At 40.2% G+C, this 21,571-nt stretch overlaps 1 protein-coding gene across 1 annotated transcript in view; it reads left to right on the top strand.

The window, feature by feature from the left end:
- LOC146391370 (phospholipid-transporting ATPase ABCA1) overlaps positions 1-21,571 on the top strand; it is a 195,427-nt gene that overhangs the window by 25,239 nt on the left and 148,617 nt on the right. The window contains exons 8-11 of the mRNA XM_084924249.1: positions 2,112-2,198; positions 2,292-2,487; positions 19,786-19,925; positions 20,657-20,773. Coding sequence (XP_084780375.1) covers positions 2,112-2,198; positions 2,292-2,487; positions 19,786-19,925; positions 20,657-20,773 — 540 coding nt within the window. The remainder of the gene's footprint in view (positions 1-2,111; positions 2,199-2,291; positions 2,488-19,785; positions 19,926-20,656; positions 20,774-21,571) is intronic.

The following is a 21,571-nucleotide window of genomic DNA, read 5'->3' as shown; positions in this document are numbered from 1 at the left end:
ACAGTGGCAGAGAAGAGGACCTTAAAGAAACTGATGGACATTATGAACAATGCCGGGCATCCTCTGCACACGGTCGTAAACAATCAGAGGAGCCTATTCAGCGACAGGCTGCTTCTCCCCAAGTCAAAAACCAACAGACTTAAAAACTCCTTTGTCCCACACGCCATCAAACTGTTTAACTCCTCACTGGAGGGGAGAGGGAGGAGAAACAGGGGGACAAGGGAGGGCGGGAACAACTGAGTTGTAGGTGCTTTTCTACACTGTGCAATATTTGCAATATTTGTTTTTTGTTTTGTCTTTTTTCTTATATTTGACTGTGCAATAACCACTGTGCAATATACTCACTCAAATGAGCAATCCTATTTATCCATATTGTATATTCTGTATCTATATATGTGTATATGTGTATATATGGTGTATTTATGCTTATATCCTTACTCTCATTCCCCTTAATGTATCCGTAACATGAAACTTCTTTCGGTGCTTTGCTACTGGAAACTGAATTTCCCGGAGGAACCCACCCGAGGGATTAATAAAGTTTCATCTAATCTCTAATCTAACTTTTTCATTATGAAATACATTCGTTTTACATGCTAAGTAGTGACTCAGTAAGTTCCTCATTATGTTAGGGTTACTTCTCCGTTCGCCACTGCCTTTGAAAACTGTTGCGTTTTCCAGCAATTTCACTGGAACACGTGATCAGATGAGACTTTGTTTGAAACAATATTTACTTGAATTCTATTAAATCTTTCTGTTCCCTTTTGAGGTGATGAAAGTGTGCACTTTTCTTTGACTTTATCTTTGAGAGAAAATCCTGTATATGGGACAGCAAATCCAATAAATAAGTGATAAGGCAGGAAGTTCACAGGAGAGAGCATTTGAACAATTTAAGCCCACAGGCACTTTCAGACGCAGAGAAAAGAAGAGGCCGGACAAGATACGGTGGAAAAGCTCTTTAGCGCCTCAAGCAGATGGATGGGAAAGAGCATCGGGCCTTTGCACTTAAGGCTCGACGTTGCTGATTGATTGCGATAACAACAGTAACATAAGGGAAAGGACGAGTGAAGAAGTCAGAGTTTATCACTGAGGTAGTGATTGCCCAGGGGTAATTTGGATGTTTTCTTTTTACAAGGTTGAGGGTGGATTTTTTTGGAAATAATATCAGGATGTAATGTGCGTGAACGACGGTGAATGAAAAGCATTCCTCAAGAAATGAGTAGCTCGGCGAGGGGTCATGGAAATGTCAAAGTCATTTTTGTCTTGGTGTTTTGATTCAATCCTAATACGTGTGGTTTCTCCGATGGATGGTTGGATGGACCATCTATCCATGTATTTTCTTACCCTTATCCAATTCAGGGTCACTGGGGTAGGGCTGGAGCCTCTTGTTTTTAGAGTCAACTCACCATCTGAGACTTCAGAAAGACAGAGAGCTTGACAAATCTGTTTTGTTGCTATGGCTCACATTAATGTGACACTGCTGTAATCTCTCCCTCTCACTCTACCATCACTGAGAGGGGGGTTTTCAGCCGTTTTTGCCATAAAACAGTCTCTGTCTCGTCTCCGTGCCTCGTCCTCCACTCAGTCACTAACAGTAAAAGTGATCCTCGGTGAAGCACTCGAGAATCGATGAGTAGGCAGGCTGCTGACGGTGAGCTTCAGACCACTTCTTTTTTAGCATTTGAGTTTTATTTAGAAACTCAGCCGCAGCGTTGCGCCTTGATGCATGAAAATGGCAGTGGTTGAAAGGGCATGCCATTTAACTCTTCTAATTAGGCTCACACTGGACACCTTCATAATGTCACTGAAACGAACAGTAGCACTTGTCATTTTAATGTAACTTTTATTAGCTTGCGATAGGATGGTGATGCTCGGATTCAACTTACATGTCAAAATGGAAAGAAATGTCGCGTGTTCCCAATATAATGGCACTTAAATTAAAAGGGTTGATTCTGAATTGGTGTTTTTAGCTAAAATGTGGATTTCACTTAAGAGTCGGGGTGTACAAATCATGCCCATGATAGTTGGAGGACTTCTAAAAGTACACTTTTTTAAAAGTAGTGCTCAATATTATTCCCAGCACATATTTATTGTTTTGTTTGGTCCTTTTTAAGCTTCCAGCAGCTTTGAACCTGAATGCAGCAGATGCGGCGACGCTGATAGGAAAAACCACTGCAAATGCTTTACCGCTGATTGAGGAGGTTAGTGCTGGTATCACGTACACATGAACTGACTGGTTGTTTTTTGTGTTTCTTTTGCTTAAAAATTATTCGTCCTTACTTTGATATTTCCAGGTGGCCAGGTTGCAGAACTCCACGGCCTTTAAGGCTGCTAGTTCACTGAATTTCCAAGGCGACCTGATTGGCAGTATCAATATGTTTCTGTGTGGAAAGCAGCCTGACTCCAATTCCACCAATATGACCCTCGGTTTACTCTCACCAAGACAGATGGCTAACAAGACGTCAATTTCCATTACGGGCAACAGTTCAGGTAAGTGCTGCAGCAAGCTCCTTTATAAAGCAAAGCTGTCACACAGGACTTTTGTCCTAATCATTTATCTGCATTTTAAGTTGACAGCACAGTAGGTGGGCTTGTTGGAAGCTGGGAAATGGAGAATATTCACAAGGCAGTGGCGCATAATGTGCAGCATCACGGGACACTGCGATTGATTTGCTGTAATTTTGCTGCCGCGTGTAGTGTTTGAAAAATGAGAAAGAGCTGAGAGTTGAGCTCGATCAGTATGTGCACAGGATGTCTGACCAGTCAAATGAAGTTTTCGTTTTGTTCTGTAGGGATTTTGATATTTGGCATAAAAATGCAGTACACATGCATCATTTAAATAACTGCTGTACATCTGATGAGTCACACAGTGCAGAACTACAGAAGGTAAGAACCAGTACTTCCTGTAGTGGAAATGTCGGTGCAGGTGGGAAAATTTTTTTGGAATTAGTGGTGCTCGCACAGTGCAGTCAGCTGTGCACAGGATGTGACCAATTGTGCAGATCCAGGAAAAGGCACCTGTGGCACAGTTGGCATCAGAGCTGAACTGGGTTTGATTAGGAATGCATGTGTCAGAGGCCGGTCACAGCCATAGCTAATCAAACCAGCTTTTCTCAGTCCGTTTAGAAGCCGCGTACTCCCTGCTCCGACGTGACGATGTTTTCTTAATGGGAATGAAAATCCAGACCAGCTTCTCCCATGTGGAAGCTTATGTTGTTGCCTGGGTGGTGCTTTGGCACAAGACGCAAATATATGACATCTTAAAAATGAACATATGGCAGTCTTAACTTCCCACAGAGGACAGATGGTGTCACTAGCACTTTTTTGGGGAGATCTGAGCCAGTTTGTTTATTTATTTATTTTTTGTAATATTTAGAAAGGGAAGACAAGCATGGCAGCCATATTGTCAGCATTTGTGCTCAAATTCTCCTGTGCTGTTATGGATTTGGCTGCAGTTGTCAGAGTTTGTAGTTGAAGTTAAAGTCGTCTGCAACTGAAGAACAGCCAAGTTCAAGCTGGGTGAGAAATATATATCGAAAAAACACAAAAAGTTACCCTCCCCAGTTTAAGTAAACTTGGACCAACTTAAAACCATCCAGCTCAATTCTTCAGTTTTTGCCAAATCAACAGAAATCATCCGAAAACAGTGGTTTGTTGACAGCTTGGTGATTTATTTTGATCGAATAGCAAAAAAGCAAACTGTAGAAATTTGTAGAGATTTTCCCACATAGCTAGAAGTGCTATGGCTGGTGCACCATTGTTTCTCATACCTCATCCATACTGAGTAGTGTATAAACATGGTAACATGGTTCATAGTTGTCTTGACAGCCAGATATGCGTACCTTGCAGCAGTGTGCTCCTTATTAAGGAGTTACTCCAAGTAGCCACATTGGAAGAAAGTGTGGTATCTTCACTCAGCTTTAAAAATCTGCACCTCGCCCACCTTCAGCGTGCGTCAGCGGGTGACTGTGTGGATGGGCTCCTCTGCAAAATGCGAGTGAAACAGATATACAACTGCAAAATGCAAATAGCTAATGTAGAAACTGATAAATGTATTCTATAAATGATGCAACATGAAACATGCCCCAACAAAATTCACGGGATATTTTCTGTAAACAGGCACCCTGTTATTGTTTCATACTGCAGCGTATGTTTTTAGTAGGCCGAAGGTAGAGTAGTGTGCAGAATGTGGTTCACCATTGTTTTGCTGAAATAAACAATAGTTCCCAAAGACATTAACTTTATGGTAGCACGTGTTGCTTCAAAACTATAAGCACTAATACATCATCACAGACTGAGAATGGACTGATCCCATATTTCGATCATCCAGGTCCAGATGTTGTTGACAACGAGCCGCACTGTGGACTGATCCAGTCAGTTCAGCTGTTTATTTTTATAGTTTGAAGTTAGATAGCTAACGTAGCATAGAAGAAGCTAAAAAGCAAACCGACAGCAGTTTGGAGGCATTTAAACTCGAGCGATCCCAACACACTGATTCTGTTTTCATGACTGAAAAGCTCTGACGGCGATGACGCTCTCTCCGTCTCTCCTTCTTGCTTGTTCACCCTTGCTGTCGTTGTGCTCGGTGTAGCACTTGTTTGGAAGCTTTTACTGCACTTACCGTAACGTAGCGCTTGTTGTTGCCAGCTCCATTAACATTATTTCACTTCATCTGTCTGTTGTTAGTTCCTTTCCACATTCTGTGTGCGTTTGTGTGTGTGTGAAGGAGAGATTGATCAGATGGCAGGACAGTCTATCCCAAATGAGATCATGCCACGAGGCTGGCAGAAGCATCCTTCTCCTCTATTTTATGTTATGTTATTCATTTGCATGGCAGAATTTTCAATCTGGGTTTATTGACTTTTAAAGAAATTGTTCCTGAGTCACTTAACGGATTTCCTCTCCTGTTGCTCAGTTGTTCGCTCTCACAGCTAGAAGGCATTGTGTTGTGTGTTGGTGTTGTTTGCTTTTTCTCCTTGTCCCTGTGTGAGTCTCCTCCTGGTGCTCCCTCGCCCTCACACATCCCAAAGACGATGATGATTCATGGGTTAACTGGTTATTCTAAACTGGCCACGGCTGTGGATGTAAGCGAAAATTGTCTGACTCTCTGTGTTAGCTCAAGAACTGTCCAAAGCTTGCCCCGCATCTTACCCAGTGTCAGCTGGAATAGGTTACAGCCGCACGGCTAAGAAAATGAATGTCTGGACGCGTCGAAGCAGTGGTGCCACAGTGTGGCTCTTTACCAGGTTGTTGCCTTGTTTTTCTTGTCTCCCAAGTAGGCCATGTTTTTGCTACTTGGCTCATGTATTTTCTCATTAACTGTTGAAAGAAGTGGCAGTACATCATTTAGTTTCTATTGCTTGTTGAAGCGTTCTCGGATTAGCAGGTGGATTAAAGTTATTTGAACTGTCATAGTCTACCTGGCAACAGTCCGAAAACTTTGTGTGTTTTGCTCACAGCAGGACGGCGACTGTTATGGATAACCCAACACCTGGATGTTTAAAAGAAGACCTGGCCAGACCATGTGTCTGATCGTGATTTATGGGTGGATCCTTTAAGACTAACAGACTCTTTTTTTAATCATTTGCACCTGCTTAAGTGCACCTGAATCTATTTTTATATATTTAAAGGATGGTAGCTTTAACCACATGGGGATAAACATGTTTTAGCTGGATAAAAGTACCACAGTTGTAAAAGTTTAAAGTTTTGGACTAATTCTATAAATATAAAAATATGTGTATGTATATGTATGAGTGAATCATATAGGTGCAATTATATACAGTGGTAAACAAATTTATTATTAGGCCACCGCCCAATGTAAGGTGATTACCAAAATCCTTTTTATGTTTCTTGATCCACCAGTATGCACGCGCTCTTTACTCAAAATGACGTTTTAAGCCCAAATATAATTACTGTAATTTGTGAAATTTGCAGTTTTAGAAAAAAGCAGAAGAAATTAGTAAAGCGTATTAATATTTTTAAAATTAAAATGCCAAATCACAGCTATTTACCTTCATTCCTGACATTAGTTTTAGTGGTTGAATAATGAATTTCTGACTGATTGTGGGTATAAAAATGTGAATTCGATAGTTAATTTGAAAATAACTAATAAATTTCTTGAATAAAACATCTTTCTTGATTTTAATACAGACACAGAGACATAATTTAGATAAAGGAAACAGAAGGAATCAAATGTGATTTAAATGAATTATTTCTCTGCATTCGGTCCATGGTGAGCGTGTAGTACTTTGCGGCCATAGTGTAATTGCTGTCTACGTAAGTGCATAAATGTATAATTTATAAAGCTGCAGTGCGTTATTCTGTTTTAATGCATTTAATTCAGTTGGATGGTTCTAGATTACATTACTTGTTTTTAATGTAACACTGCCCCCAGCACAAATGACAGCTCAGAGAAAATCACTACTAGGTGATGCTATCTTTAATAAAACTCCAAACATGTTTCTTCCATAAAATCCTCGAGAACGAGAGCTTTAGTGTAACTTCCTACAGCCGCACGCTCATTAGAGACCGTGCAGCGCTGTTTCATTAAATGTATTTTCTTTGGAGAAAACTGCACAAAATGAGATTTTAATAAGAAGCCTCTATTCCCTGGGAAAAAAGTTACACTGTTAAGTGGGATTGCATGCTAGTGTCGGTGCAAATTAGCAGAAACATCGGCTCTTCCTTATGTGGTAGGCAGTAACATCTCTGTTAGCATGCTAATGGCTGTTTTGCATTTGCTGTGCTATTTCTTTGTGTTGGGTATGTACAGCTAAATGGATCTGGAATATGCAGTGTGTCTGCGTAATGGCCAATTACAACTCCTTTGTAAGTGTAAAAGTACACTCAAAGGAACAGTGAAATAGCAACAATAAAGGCCAGCGCTGAGGTTTTGTTAACAGCTCTGTAATGTCCCCTTCTCAATTAATTGTTGATGGTGACTTCTGCGGCGATATGAGGAAGACTTGGTGCGGTAGCTGTTCTTACGTAACAGCGAAAGGGAATTGAAGGTTGTTTCAGTTTGTGAAGTAAAAAGGTGTCTCTGCAAATCATGTACTGACGTTATGCATTATGTAGGGAGATTTGTCAGATGTTGGGGGTTGCTCGTGTTCAAGTTTTTTAATTATTAAAGTGGATGTTATCTCAGGTACTCCCTCTCCTTTGCAAACAGAAGCTGATCGGCCTCTTTACGCAAAAGTGAACAATCTGTGATGCACAAACAAATTTCTCTTGATTTATCAAAATAACCCCGTCGTTGTCACGGTCCTGATTTTGCTGTGGGGATTTGACATTTACTGATTGTCTTGAGACTTGCACTTACAGTCCTCTGAGTATTTTCCCATCGATATATCTCTTTGAATAATTGGCAGCCTTTAGTTCTAGTTTAACCACATCTATTTTGCTGTAGCCGGCGAAGAGAAAATCCAGATCCATGGTGACAAAGTGAGAGTGGCTCTCGTTGTGCTGCTGAAAGTCAAAAGAGGCCTCTCTGTGTCTGATATGAGAGCGCGCATCAATAAGATTTATTCAAGCTTATTTGAGTCTCTGCTGAAATGCAGCAACACAGCACTATTTGTACTGCTTGTAAGAAATAAGTGCTGTTTTATTGATGCAGGGGGGTAGTTCGCTTATGACTGACATATTTGGTGTATGTGTGTGCTGTACCTGTATGGATCTGTGCACCCAGTGTGTGTGTCTGCTTCAGGTTCTTCCTTTCATGAAATGAATAAAATATGAGTAATGCATAGTCAGAAGATAATACAACAGCATGTGCAAGACTGTGTTTGTGTGCGCGCACGCGTGTGTGTATCACGGGCATTCGTGGTGCTTCGACAGCGCTGTCTCACTGTTGTGCAGAATTGAGCCCATCTCCAGGGTGCAACTCAAATTGATTAAATTTGCCAGGTAAGTTGAGGGGTTGACTTGAGGCTCCAAGCAATTATTTGACTGTGGCTAAACCTGGTGTAAAGAACAGATTTTCTTGTTCTTTCAGGCTGCTGTTTTGTAATAAAGCAAAGTTCTGTTATCAAAAAAAAGAAAGAAAAAAGGAGTACACAGCCCTGGAGAATACCTAACCTATGTAATCCGATGCTCCCTGTAGCCCACAGAATATCCAATTGATATATCTTAACCTGATATATCGCATTAGACAAAGAGCTATATGCATTTGTCACTGCCATCTCTAATCACGTTATATTGCTGAGTGAAGCTGTCTGCTCATATCATGTTATAACCCCTTTCATTATCAGATGTATTTATGTCTGTATTTATGAAATAAGGTTTCCAGAGATTTAAATAAAATCTACATGTTAGAGACACTCTGTGAATATTAGTGCTGGGTATAGGGATGCATATATTGCTGTTAGTGGAGGATATTCTCAGAGCACCAGTGGAAAGTCTGCATGACTGAGTGATGAAGCGGGTTGGAGTGACTCACAGCTGCATGACTTCACCGCATCCCATCCGGTGAAAGGCCGCTGCCTCTTAAAGGTAGTTTCCTAACATTATTGGCCTTTGGCCCTTTTAAAATGACACATTTGTCACTTGTGACAGAAATAATTTTTCCTTTTCAGGTTGTTACAGCAGCTGTGTCACAGCTGGAGCAGGTGGTTACGAATGAGAACCACTGAGTTTGAAGAGGAAAAAAAAAACACATTAGCTTAATCACATCATAGAATATGAACATAAAGACAGGTGGAAATAGACCCGACTCTTTGGCTTTTTTGCGGGATATAATTTAACGGAAACCTCTGCATTATTGTTGGTCATTTATAGGTACACTACCGTATTTTTCAGACCATGAGGCGCACGGGATTATAAGGCGCACTGTCGACAAACGGGTCTGTTTTCAAACATAAGGCGCACCGGATTATAAAGTGCATTACATGAAACAAAACAGTCAGATAAGTCAAACTTTACTCAGCTCATTCCTCTTGCTTCCTCCACTTCTGTACCATTCATTCATTAGTGTTGAATTCTCTGGTAGCTGCTCTGTAAACACTGGAACAACAGCATATGTTGTTCCAGTGTTTTTCTAATTTTTACTATGTAACTTTGCACTGTCCACTTTCTGCTGTAACAAAACAAATTTCCCACGTGTGGTACTAATAAAGGTTATCTTATCTTACATGAATGACTAACCTCATATTGTGGCTGGATTATCTCAGTTGTTCTCCGCTACTGAAGTTTGGTCCCTTTACAGCAATTTTCCATGCGATTGCATTTGTCAAATCGGGAACTTTAATCAAGTGGAAAAAAGTTAGCGTTCATTCTCCAGGTTCACTGTGTTATGCTTTGGTATGCTAACATAGCTGTGTCGCTAGCGATCACTAGCACAGCATTATATACCATCTAGCCCAACTTCAGTAACCCTACAAATGTCACTATTGTGTAGTTTTCTGTCTTCATTCATGTTGGAAGTGATAGCAGAGCTGCACGTTTTATTTTTTTCCAGAAATCTCTCGGTCAGAACATGCTATATTATGTTTAGGTAACTAGCGAAACCAGCGAGCTAACTTCCTGCTAACTTCTAACTCCGTTAAATTGAATAAATTCTGTTTTCATGGATGCCTGGATGTTAAATTTAATTGTTACACCTGGTAAAGCAGCAAGGCTGATCATTTTATTAAAGATGAAAGAATTTACACAGTGTTTGTTTGGGACCTGACGCGGACAGAGTTTTGGACCCAGATTACTATGAGCCGGGAGGCTCCTGACTATGGTAGCCATAACACTCATCAAGCGGTGCGGCTTCGTAGCTTAGCAAAGTCCTACTAAAACATTTTTTGACAGATTTTTAAGCGCCGTGTACCACATAAAATTGGTTCAAGGTCAGTAAACACAGCCAGAATTCATAGATAAGGCGCACCAGATTATAAGGCGCACTGCCGATTTTAAGTGTGCCTTATAGTGCGGAAAATACGGTACTTAAAAGTGTATTTCCAGCTTGCAAGAGAATTTTAAAGCAACCTAAAATACAGGGAGTGCAGAAGTATTAGGCAAGTTGTATTTTTGAGGAATAATTTTATTATTGAACAACAACCATGTTCTCAATGAACCCAAAAAACTCATTAATATCAAAGCTGAATGTTTTTGGAAGTAGTTTTTAGTTTGTTTTTAGTTTTAGCTATTTTAGGGGGATATCTGTGTGTGCAGGTGACTATTACTGTGCATAATTATTAGGCAACTTAACAAAAAACAAATATATACCCATTTCAATTATTTATTTTTACCAGTGAAACCAATATAACATCTCCACATTCACAAATATACATTTCTGACATTCAAAAACAAAACAAAAACAAATCAGCGACCAATATAGCCACCTTTCTTTGCAAGGACACTCAAAAGCCTGCCACCCATGGATTCTGTCAGTGTTTTGATCTGTTCACCATCAACATTGCGTGCAGCAGCAACCACAGCCTCCCAGACACTGTTCAGAGAGGTGTACTGTTTTCCCTCCTTGTAAATCTCACATTTGATGATGGACCACAGGTTCTCAATGGGGTTCAGATCAGGTGAACAAGGAGGCCATGTCATTAGTTTTTCTTCTTTTATACCCTTTCTTGCCAGCCACGCTGTGGAGTACTTGGACGCGTGTGATGGAGCATTGTCCTGCATGAAAATCATGTTTTTCTTGAAGGATGCAGACTTCTTCCTGTACCACTGCTTGAAGAAGGTGTCTTCCAGAAACTGGCAGTAGGACTGGGAGTTGAGCTTGACTCCATCCTCAACCCGAAAAGGCCCCACAAGCTCATCTTTGATGATACCAGCCCAAACCAGTACTCCACCTCCACCTTGCTGGCGTCTGAGTCGGACTGGAGCTCTCTGCCCTTTACCAATCCAGCCACGGGCCCATCCATCTGGCCCATCAAGACTCACTCTCATGTCATCAGTCCATAAAACCTTAGAAAAATCAGTCTTGAGATATTTCTTGGCCCAGTCTTGACGTTTCAGCTTGTGTGTCTTGTTCAGTGGTGGTCGTCTTTCAGCCTTTCTTACCTTGGCCATGTCTCTGAGTATTGCACACCTTGTGCTTTTGGGCACTCCAGTGATGTTGTAGCTCTGAAATATGGCCAAACTGGTGGCAAGTGGCATCTTGGCAGCTGCACGCTTGACTTTTCTCAGTTCATGGGCAGTTATTTTGCGCCTTGGTTTTTCCACACGCTTCTTGCGACCCTGTTGACTATTTTGAATGAAACGCTTGATTGTTCGATGATCACGCTTCAGAAGCTTTGCAATTTTGAGACTGCTGCATCCCTCTGCAAGATATCTCACTATTTTTGACTTTTCTGAGCCTGTCAAGTCCTTCTTTTGACCCGTTTTGCCAAAGGAAAGGACGTTGCCTAATAATTATGCACACCTGATATAGGGTGTTGATGTCATTAGACCACACCCCTTCTCATTACAGAGATGCACATCACCTAATATGCTTAATTGGTAGTAGGCTTTCGAGCCTATACAGCTTGGAGTAAGACAACATGCATGAAGAGGATGATGTGGACAAAATACTCATTTGCCTAATAATTCTGCACTCCCTGTAAAATGACAGTCCTAGTTATGGACTTCAGAACCTGTTTGGTGGGTATCATTTTTTTCTCTGCAGGAAAACCCTGTTCGCCATCAGGAAACATAGCTTTTAAAATCATGGCATGGAATTAAGATATTTTGTCTTGTCGTCTAAATGCGCCTGCAAGTGTCCTAAGGCATGCTCAGGGAGGACAGAAACCTTCGGTGGAGCTGAAGGGCAAAAGCTTGTTTGATCTTGATTTTCAGTATAAATACTGGCTGTGAAAGAGAGGGCTCTCAATCCTTCTGACTTTTGGGGTTTAAGCAGGTGGTGTTGGGAAAGTCAAAATAGTGACATCGAGTTTTGCCCCTTTAATGTTGGCTCTTCCTATCATTGTGAAGCAGAACTCCTGCTTATTATGTGTTATTATAATAGTAATCATGGTCAGTATTAGACACCACATGTACTGTATATGCTTGGAACCAATAGTGCCAAGTTACACCTGCAGGATAACACTGCAGTCTGCCTAAAAACATGGTATCTGGAAAGGTTTTAAGTTAATTCTGATGTGGTGAATTGTAGTGGTGCAGAGTGGCGATCTGCTCACACGGAGAAGTACTGTTTCTTACAGCCTGCGTTCAAGCGATCTTTTCTTGCTCAATGTTCCATTTGTCAGAACTGAACTGGGAAAGAGGGCTTTTATTTATGCTGCCCCTTTCACATGGAACATGATGCAAAAAGACTGGAAGATAGCAGATCTTATTTCATTAAATGCTTTTAAGTCCAGATTGAGAGAGCCAGAGAAAAATGTTTTTAAAATGTAATTGTTATTTATAATATGTATGTAACTTTGTAATTTCAACATGTTGTCGCCTCTTGGCCAGGACTCCCTTGAAAAAGAGGTTTTTAATCTCAATGGGACTTTTCCTGGTTAAATAAAGGTTTAAATAAATTTAAAAAAAAAATGTTAATAATCCATTAAAATTTGGCTTATATCCACCAAAGTCTCCAAGGTCAACCTAATGATTTATTGGTTGAAAACTGACAAAATCCATATATAACTGAGCAACTATGTTCTTTAAAGTGTGCTGTGCATTGTCAAAATATAGAAAGTATATTATACAGGGAGTGCAGAATTATTAGGCAAGTTGTATTTTTGAGGAATAATTTTATTATTGAACAACAACCATGTTCTCAATGAACCCAAAAAACTCATTAATACCAAAGCTGAATGTTTTTGGAAGTAGTTTTTAGTTTGTTTTTAGTTTTAGCTATTTTAGGGGGATATCTGTGTGTGCAGGTGACTATTACTGTGCATAATTATTAGGCAACTTAACAAAAAACAAATATATACCCATTTCAATTATTTATTTTTACCAGTGAAACCAATATAACATCTCCACATTCACAAATATACATTTCTGACATTCAAAAACATAACAAAAACAAATCAGCGACCAATATAGCCACCTTTCTTTGCAAGGACACTCAAAAGCCTGCCATCCATGGATTCTGTCAGTGTTTTGATCTGTTCACCATCAACATTGCGTGCAGCAGCAACCACAGCCTCCCAGACACTGTTCAGAGAGGTGTACTGTTTTCCCTCCTTGTAAATCTCACATTTGATGATGGACCACAGGTTCTCAATGGGGTTATCTTTGATGATACCAGCCCAAACCAGTACTCCACCTCCACCTTGCTGGCGTCTGAGTCGGACTGGAGCTCTCTGCCCTTTACCAATCCAGCCACGGGCCCATCCATCTGGCCCATCAAGACTCACTCTCATTTCATCAGTCCATAAAACCTTAGAAAAATCAGTCTTGAGATATTTCTTGGCCCAGTCTTGACGTTTCAGCTTGTGTGTCTTGTTCAGTGGTGGTCGTCTTTCAGCCTTTCTTACCTTGGCCATGTCTCTGAGTATTGCACACCTTGTGCTTTTGGGCACTCCAGTGATGTTGTAGCTCTGAAATATGGCCAAACTGGTGGCAAGTGGCATCTTGGCAGCTGCACGCTTGACTTTTCTCAGTTCATGGGCAGTTATTTTGCGCCTTGGTTTTTCCACACGCTTCTTGCGACCCTGTTGACTATTTTGAATGAAACGCTTGATTGTTCGATGATCACGCTTCAGAAGCTTTGCAATTTTGAGACTGCTGCATCCCTATGCAAGATATCTCACTATTTTTGACTTTTCTGAGCCTGTCAAGTCCTTCTTTTGACCCATTTTGCCAAAGGAAAGGACGTTGCCTAATAATTATGCACACCTGATATACGGTGTTGATGTCATTAGACCACACCCCTTCTCATTACAGAGATGCACATCACCTAATATGCTTAATTGGTAGTAGGCTTTCGAGCCTATACAGCTTGGAGTAAGACAACATGCATGAAGAGGATGATATGGACAAAATACTCATTTGCCTAATAATTCTGCACTCCCTGTATATAGTATATATATATAGAGAAAGTGTATAAAATGTAAGATATCATATCACATATGACCTCTGACCTCTCCTTTAAGATCAATAGATTGAGCTGAAGGTCACAGATCAGTGATAATAATGCTATATAGAGATCTTTTAAACCACATCTCTTATTCTCTGTATTGACAACAAGTAGACATATAGGGGATGATATATGGGGATTCTAAATATCACTTTACAGTTTGCATCCATACATCACGTAATACTTGACCTCTGACCTTAGTTTTACATTTTACATCTTCCTTTTTATATTCAAGTTGACCCCAAAATGTGTTTATGTCTTTAAAGAAAGAGAAAGAGAATGAGCTGCTTAGTTAGTTACAACTATATTGCAGTATAATATATAAGAACCTTCAATTATTCATGTGCCGTTACTTACAAATCAATGCCTAGTATCCATTACCTACTCTCAGATAATGTCTGTGTAATCAAAGTACACGTCGGTCATGCTACACTGATTTTTACTGCACTATAAACTTAGTAAAGTACGTTTAAAAAGAACAAAGAAAACAAAATGAATATATACTTAACACAATACTGTTCCCTTAAAAGTAAACAGCACTGTATATGTGTAGGTGATTGAGACTTTCCAGTTAAAATGTGTTGAGTGCTTAGTTAGAGTAGAAAAGCTCTCTATATGTTCTGGCCCCACCTGTTAAATCCAGCCGGCACCGTCATGAACACAAGAAGGTGAAACAGTCACCAGGAGAAAGACGCTACTGTTGTCAATGATTCACTGACTATAACTCATAGCAGCTCTACTTTATTACAAACCACATATATAAACCTACAAATGCCAATATGGCAACACATAGCATGACACTCATATACAGTGTTGGTCAAGTTACTTGAAAAAAGTAATCAGTAACTAATTACTGATTACTTCCCCAAAAAAGTAATCCCGTTACTTTACTGATTACTTATTTTCAAAAGTAATTAATTACTTAGTTACTTAGTTACTTTTTAAAAACACGATTTACAACCTGAATAGGTGATAAAGCGATAGATCTTTCAGCCCAATTCTACTTTTTCTGCATAATCCATCATACAAAATGTAATCAAATGGAAAAGTCTCTTTTTTTAAAACTTGTTTTATCAGTTTTAATCTTTTAACTTTATGCATCAAGCAAAAATTAAATTATATGCACCACTCTCTGACTTGAAGAAATTAGTTTAACATTTAAACCTATTTTCTGCACATTCCAGCACATAAAATTAAATATTTTTTTTTGTGTTTACACTCAGTCTTTCAAATAGATGCAAGTAAAACACAGCAGAAAATAAATAAAATCAAAGACTCAGCGGTCCTGTTGCTCTATTTTCACCTGTAAAGCAGGAGTAGGGTAGACGGAGGTGTGCTCTGGTGCAGGTGTGCCGCAGCGGTCAGTGGAAGGATATGGCAGCTTCTCTGTGAATTTCCCATTACGCACTCGGTGCTTGTTTAGGGGTTTTTTTTCGCTGTAAAAAGAAGTTTTCTTCCCACGCACAAGGGACGTTAATGTTTTTGTCACTTTTTATGGAATCAAACTCAAAGTAAGGTCAGTACTTCCACGCTTTAAACGCTGCACGCTCATACTCTCTCCCTCACTGGATATATTATCCATTGTTGATCTGCACACAGCTGTTGTCACAAACGTCGCACTCGCTTACGTCACTGTCATGAGACATTCTCGCAAAAAAATCACGGTTTTAGTAACGCAGTAACGCAGCGTTCCTACAGGAAAGTAACGGTAATCTAATTACCGTTTTTGCAATAGTAATCCCTTACTTTACTCGTTACTTGAAAAAAGTAATCAGATTACAGTAACGCGTTACAAGTAATGCGTTACTGCCCATCTCTGCTCATATACTTCCTGCACATATTTGTATAGTCTCTTATCCTACAAACTATGGATTATTATCTAGAAACATAGCTACATTTTTGGTCTTTTTAAATGATTAAAACTATTAACAATACATCCAAAGCACATTTAGGTTATTCCGTACTGGATAGGAATGCTTCATATGATTTTAGTTGGGCTGGGAGACGATCAGGCTTCTCTGCCCTCTATTTCAATCCCCGTGAGTTGCTGTATCAGTCTGTTCGGCTGTTATCTGCAGATGACAGTGGTGTCTCCTTCTACGGAAAATCCACTGCAAGCCCTTTCATCTTACAAGCACCGAACTGCATATTTTTCTTAAATGTAGAAAAATCTTCCAATTTGTAGTCACCTTTTCCCCCCCTGGAGACATCTAACAGCCTATTGAACAGAGCTACCGAGCTATGCGCCACACATATGCCCTGTCTTTCAAGCGTTGCGATTGCAGGAGGTGGCATCTGCGTGTGCACTGTGTGGCAGGAACAGCTGGTCAGACCCAGACTAAGGGGTGGCCATTAGCTCTCAGCGCACTGACCTCACAGGAGCACCTGGAAGAGACGGCCAGCAGGCAGAAAGGCTAACGTTTAATTGCACTGAAAATGGCTGCTAAAATGTCCCCGGTGGGGGAAATAGTTGCCCCGGTGAGATGAGAGGAGAAACGGGGGTGTGTTGCAGTCTTGACAAGGGAAAAATGAGAGAGGACTGGAAAAAGCACTGATGTAATGACAGGTGTCAGGACAAAAGGCACAGTTAGCAATAGAGGCAGAGAGCTATATTGACTGGCAGATGACACACTAAAGTGATCAGCCGTTTGATGGAGTGCCAAACTCCGGGAATAACACGTTTTCAGTCAGAACAATCCCTACACAGCCTAAAAACAAGCTGTCTAACCCCTGCAGATTCTCTTGCTTGCAGCGCAGGTCCTCATGTAACTTATTCAAGACTCTACCAACCTGGCAATATTCATGTTGGCAGATATGTTAAATAAGTAATGATCCGCCCGCTGCTGAGCATATTGACTTTTTTCCTCTAGAAGCTTTTTCTTATGTCCTCAGGTCTGCGTGTTTTTTTTACTCCCTCTTTGTGATTTTAAGTAATAATTGATGCTTTTTTTCCTCATAAATACTTTGCTGTGACTAAATCAATATCAATTACTTAAAGGTTTTCCTTTGATAGGACAGCGCAGGGCATTTCCAGGAAATATTCTCGCTAACATCTCGTAGATTAGAAAGCAAACAACCATCGTTTCACAATCATTGCAATAACTGCTCACGTTGTGTGTTATTCCTTTACAGTTCAGCTCTTTGGTTAAATATTGATAGATTACGCCGCTGAGATGGCTTTATGTAGATGTAAAGTAAGATAAAACAATAATAAACCACCGCTGAAGCTTTCTTGTGACTCATGTTACAGAAATGAGTAGAAAAAAGCAAACGACGAACTCATCATTCGAACTCTGTCGGTGCGCATGACCCTTATAAAACTGGTATTTACGAGCCTCTCCCAACAGTGTGCTGAAATATTGCTTTTATATTGTGCAAACTACAGTGAGATCTGTAGGGTCAACGTTCTTGTAAAAAGTTCTGTGAAATAAGGTCAGGAAACAGATTTAAGACTCACTTTAACCTCTTGAGTGAGTCAGTGGAACGGTCAAACATGAATCCTTAAATCTGCGGCAGGCTGGAATATAACGTTTTAACAGACATCGCACTGTCAAACCTAAAGACTGGATATTAAATCGGAAGCATTCTTTGTAACGGCCAGCAGGAGGCGACAACTCTGGTTGCTTAAGGAGGTCAGATTACGTAGAAGTCCACGATAAAACAGCCATTAGGTGCTACCATTATTAGCATGTAGTGTCCCTCTGTTTCTCAGACTCACATTCGTCATGTCCACTTTCAAAATACCAAAATGTTCAGTGTTAATTTTGATTTTCTTAGGTTAGATAACGTTAAGTTCTTGTGGTATTATTTAGTTAGGGTTTAGTTGAGTTTTAGTCTAGGTTATGTTTCACTTATGTCTCCGTGTTTGTGTCTTTTCCTGTCTTCTGTGTTAGCCTGCCGTGTCCTCATTGTTTAACGTTTAGTTATGTCCCTGTGTTCTGTGTAGTTATTGTCTGCGTGTTTCATGTTGTCAAGCTTGTGTTGTCATGTTTACATCTGTCCATGTTTCATGTTTTATTTTGAAAGTTTTGTGTTTCCATGTTCAGTGTGTTTAGTTTTGCTCCCCCTGTGGTGTCAGGTTCATTTGTGTCAGCTGTGTTTCCCAGATGTTTCTTTTCCCCTCATTACCCTTCTGTGTATTTAAGTCCTCTGTCTTCGTCTGTTCAGGGTCGGGTCGTCTGTTTGTCTTGCATCACGTCTCTCCAGGTTTCAGGTTGTTTGTCATGTGTTTTTTTTTTTCACGCCATAGTTCCGCATCCACCTTTTAGATTGATCTTCATGGTCATTCTTTCTTGTCAGAGTTTTCATAGTTAATCTTAGTTTGTTCCCAGTTTAGCTTTTAGTTTTATTTTATGTTCATGTATCTTTAGCCAAATAAATGGCTCGCCTTTGGTTATACTGAGTTTACTCTCCCGTGTCTGTTGGATCAGCTCCGCAAACATAACGGCTGCGCAGCCGTGACACAGTGGGAGGTTTTGCAGTGTCTACAGTAAGCAATGAGCGATATCGCTGTCCACTCTCTGTTTTAAGTACTGGCCAATCAGACGAGCTTAGACCACACCTCTTAATCTTTAAATTCAAGTATTTTCAGTCCCATTGCTACAGGCATATAACATTAAGACAGCTAGCTCACTGGATTGAAGTATAATACTGTAATGGGATGCCACTCACTGACTGGTCATAAAATATCTCCCCGACTAGATATTCCACAATAAAATGTAACGGGTATTATTGGGAAGTGGAAGCATTTAGCAACCACAGCAACTCATCCAGCGATGTAATGTCAGACCAGATAAAGTTACAGAGCGGGGTTAGTACCTCAGTAACTGCAGGGATCCAAACCTCATCTGGCATTAACATCAGCACAAAAGTTGTGTGCTGGGAGCGTCAATACAATTTAATTGAATTAGACTCAGTGGCTGAGCAGCTCTTGTACATGCAAACAGTACGTTTGGTAGCACAGTGTGTGCTCTGTGTTGTTTGTTGTTTCCTATACTGTACATAACACTTTTGATCTGGTTGGAAGTGGCAGAAATGCATAACTAGCCAAAGCAGGGGCTAGGTTTTCCAGTCCTGGAAGTGGGAAGGGAGCAGAAAAGTTTTTTGTTCAAAGGAATTAAACACATGTTACCTAGCACATCTTTAATCAAGACTACATTAAGGAATCATTAGTATCAGTTCTGTTCTGAAAGGCAGTGATTGCATCAATACTGCCTATATGGTGCAAATGCAATCATTGGCACGCTGAATACAGTAATGTACAGTTTTTCACATTCTTTACTATCTATGTGTTTTACAGTATCAATATAAATCAGTCTGCTCTTGTTGCATCAGTGAAAATCATTATATCCACCTTCAAAACTTTTCTTCTCCTTTTTAACAGCAGTGAACTTTTAAAACTACATAAATGTGTAATCAAACTGTTATTAGTACTATAAGTATTAATGAATACAACAGCTGAAAAGGCCAGGAAGATTTTCTGAAACCTCTCTCATGTTCATATTTGTTCAAACTCTGCTGAGAACAAGTACCGAGAGGTCTGTTTTCGTAGCCACGTTTGAATTTTAACCTCGTGTACAATATTTATCATGTTTGCTTCTCGGGCGCTTCAATTCTGTGATTTTTGCACAGATCAAATAACTTGTCTCTCTTCTTTCCCTCAGTCCCATGAAAGAGCATGAATCCAGTATGCACAGAGGAGTTTGAGATTTAGAGTTGTTTTCGTAGTCTTGCCATGACTTTCCCTGTCTTCTCCCCTCACCTCCTCTGTACCGTAGATGCTTTTTGTCAGACTCTTGTCGACACCCTGGAGAGCACACCTGGTCTGCGCTACATTTGGAGCACCTTCAAGCCATTATTGCAGGGGAAAGTCCTCTACACACCTGATACACCTGCTGCTCGTCTCCTGGTGAATGAAGTAGGTCTAGAGGGAAAAAGAAAGGTTTCTATATGTATGCTGACTTTTTGTGAACTTGAAAAGAATATATTGCTCTGGTCAGTTTAAGTTTGCAATGAAAGGTTCAAGCCACTATATCTATATTTATATATTCTTTTCTAAATTAAGAGTTAGCATGCAAATATATGTAAATCTTGCATACATAGGACCAGACTAATTACTGGTAGAAGGTGCCTGCAATCTGTCTATGAAAACAAAAAAAGAGGATGTCACGCATTAGTGCAGAGCTGGAAAATAAAACATTTAATCAGAGGGCTTGTTCATGCAATGCAATAAATATCTATTGTTTTCAAAGACATGACATTTGTGCATGAGATTTGCATCGTTTTGATAGCTGCGTAACCAAAACAAACAACAGACATGCTGTGAGAATTTTGCATTGAAAATACATAACGAGCATGAGGAAAACCTGCCGACTTCACAGCGAGCGGCCCGGTGTTGGCGCAGGAGGCCCTCTTCACTCCAGACATAGTCGGGGTGTTTACAAGTGAATGTTCAGGGGTAAATAACCCCATTTACATTCAACACCGCGGGGGGGATGGCAGTGTTACAGTGTGATGAGTTCCTAGGGAGATTAGCTGAAAGTGCAGCTGTGGAGTGCTTTCATGTTTGTATTTGCTCAGCGAGTATGTTTTCGGTGAGAAGGTGAGACAAATGTGTAAAATAATAGAGTATTGTTTTCTGTGTTTCAGGCAAATAGGACCTTTAACGCCTTGGCTATGTTAAGGGAGCTGGCTGAGTCTTGGGATGAACTCGGACCACGTGTTTGGGATTTTCTGCAAAATAGCTCACAAGTCAATACAATACGGGTGAGACTCTCGATGGTTGTTTATTTAATGTTGCACACATTACAATGGTTGGTTTGTACAGTATGTTAAACATGGTCAAAGTATCTGAACTTTACATTGCTGGATTTTTTGTTTTTTTTACTACTCTTGGATTTGTGACGTCATAGAGCAGGGATGTCACACCCATGTACACTGTGGGACACATAGCATAGCATCTTTATTTATAACGCACTTTACATCCAACAATGTTGGCCAAAGTGCTACAAATATAAAGCAAAGAGAAAACAGTTTAAATTACATATAGAATATCTTAAAATTCAAAATAATAGAATTAATAAGAAACTAATTAAGAGACATCAACAAGTCCTGCTGTGCTGAAAGCCAAGGTAAATAAATATGTTTTAAGACGTGATTTAAAAACAGATAAGGAAGGTGCCTGTCTAACATGTAAAAGCAACTCATTCCACAATCTTGGTGCTGCCACAGCAAACGCCCGATCCCCTCTGAGCTTACGATTTGTGCACGCTCAGGAGGAGCTGGTCTGCCGACCTGAGGGACCGGGAAGGTATGTATGGATGAAGAAGCTCAGAGGGGTACAGAGGGGCAGCATTGGACAAACATTTAAAAACAAATAAAAGCAGCTTAAAATGGACCCTAATTGGTCATTGGCTGCCCGTAGGCAGCCAATGAAGTGAATATAAAACTGGGGTGATATGCTCGCATCTACGAGTGCCGGTTAAAAGACTTCCAGCAGCATTCTGAACTAGCTGCAGTGGAAAAACAGAAGATCAGCTCACCCCAAAATAAAGAGAATTACAG

The sequence above is a fragment of the Perissodus microlepis genome, chromosome 3, assembly GCF_051167445.1.
Source record: "Perissodus microlepis isolate ML-2025 ecotype Zambia chromosome 3, ASM5116744v1, whole genome shotgun sequence".
NCBI classification, from domain to species: Eukaryota; Metazoa; Chordata; class Actinopteri; order Cichliformes; family Cichlidae; genus Perissodus; species Perissodus microlepis.
This window is presented reverse-complemented; position numbering and strand designations above follow the sequence as displayed.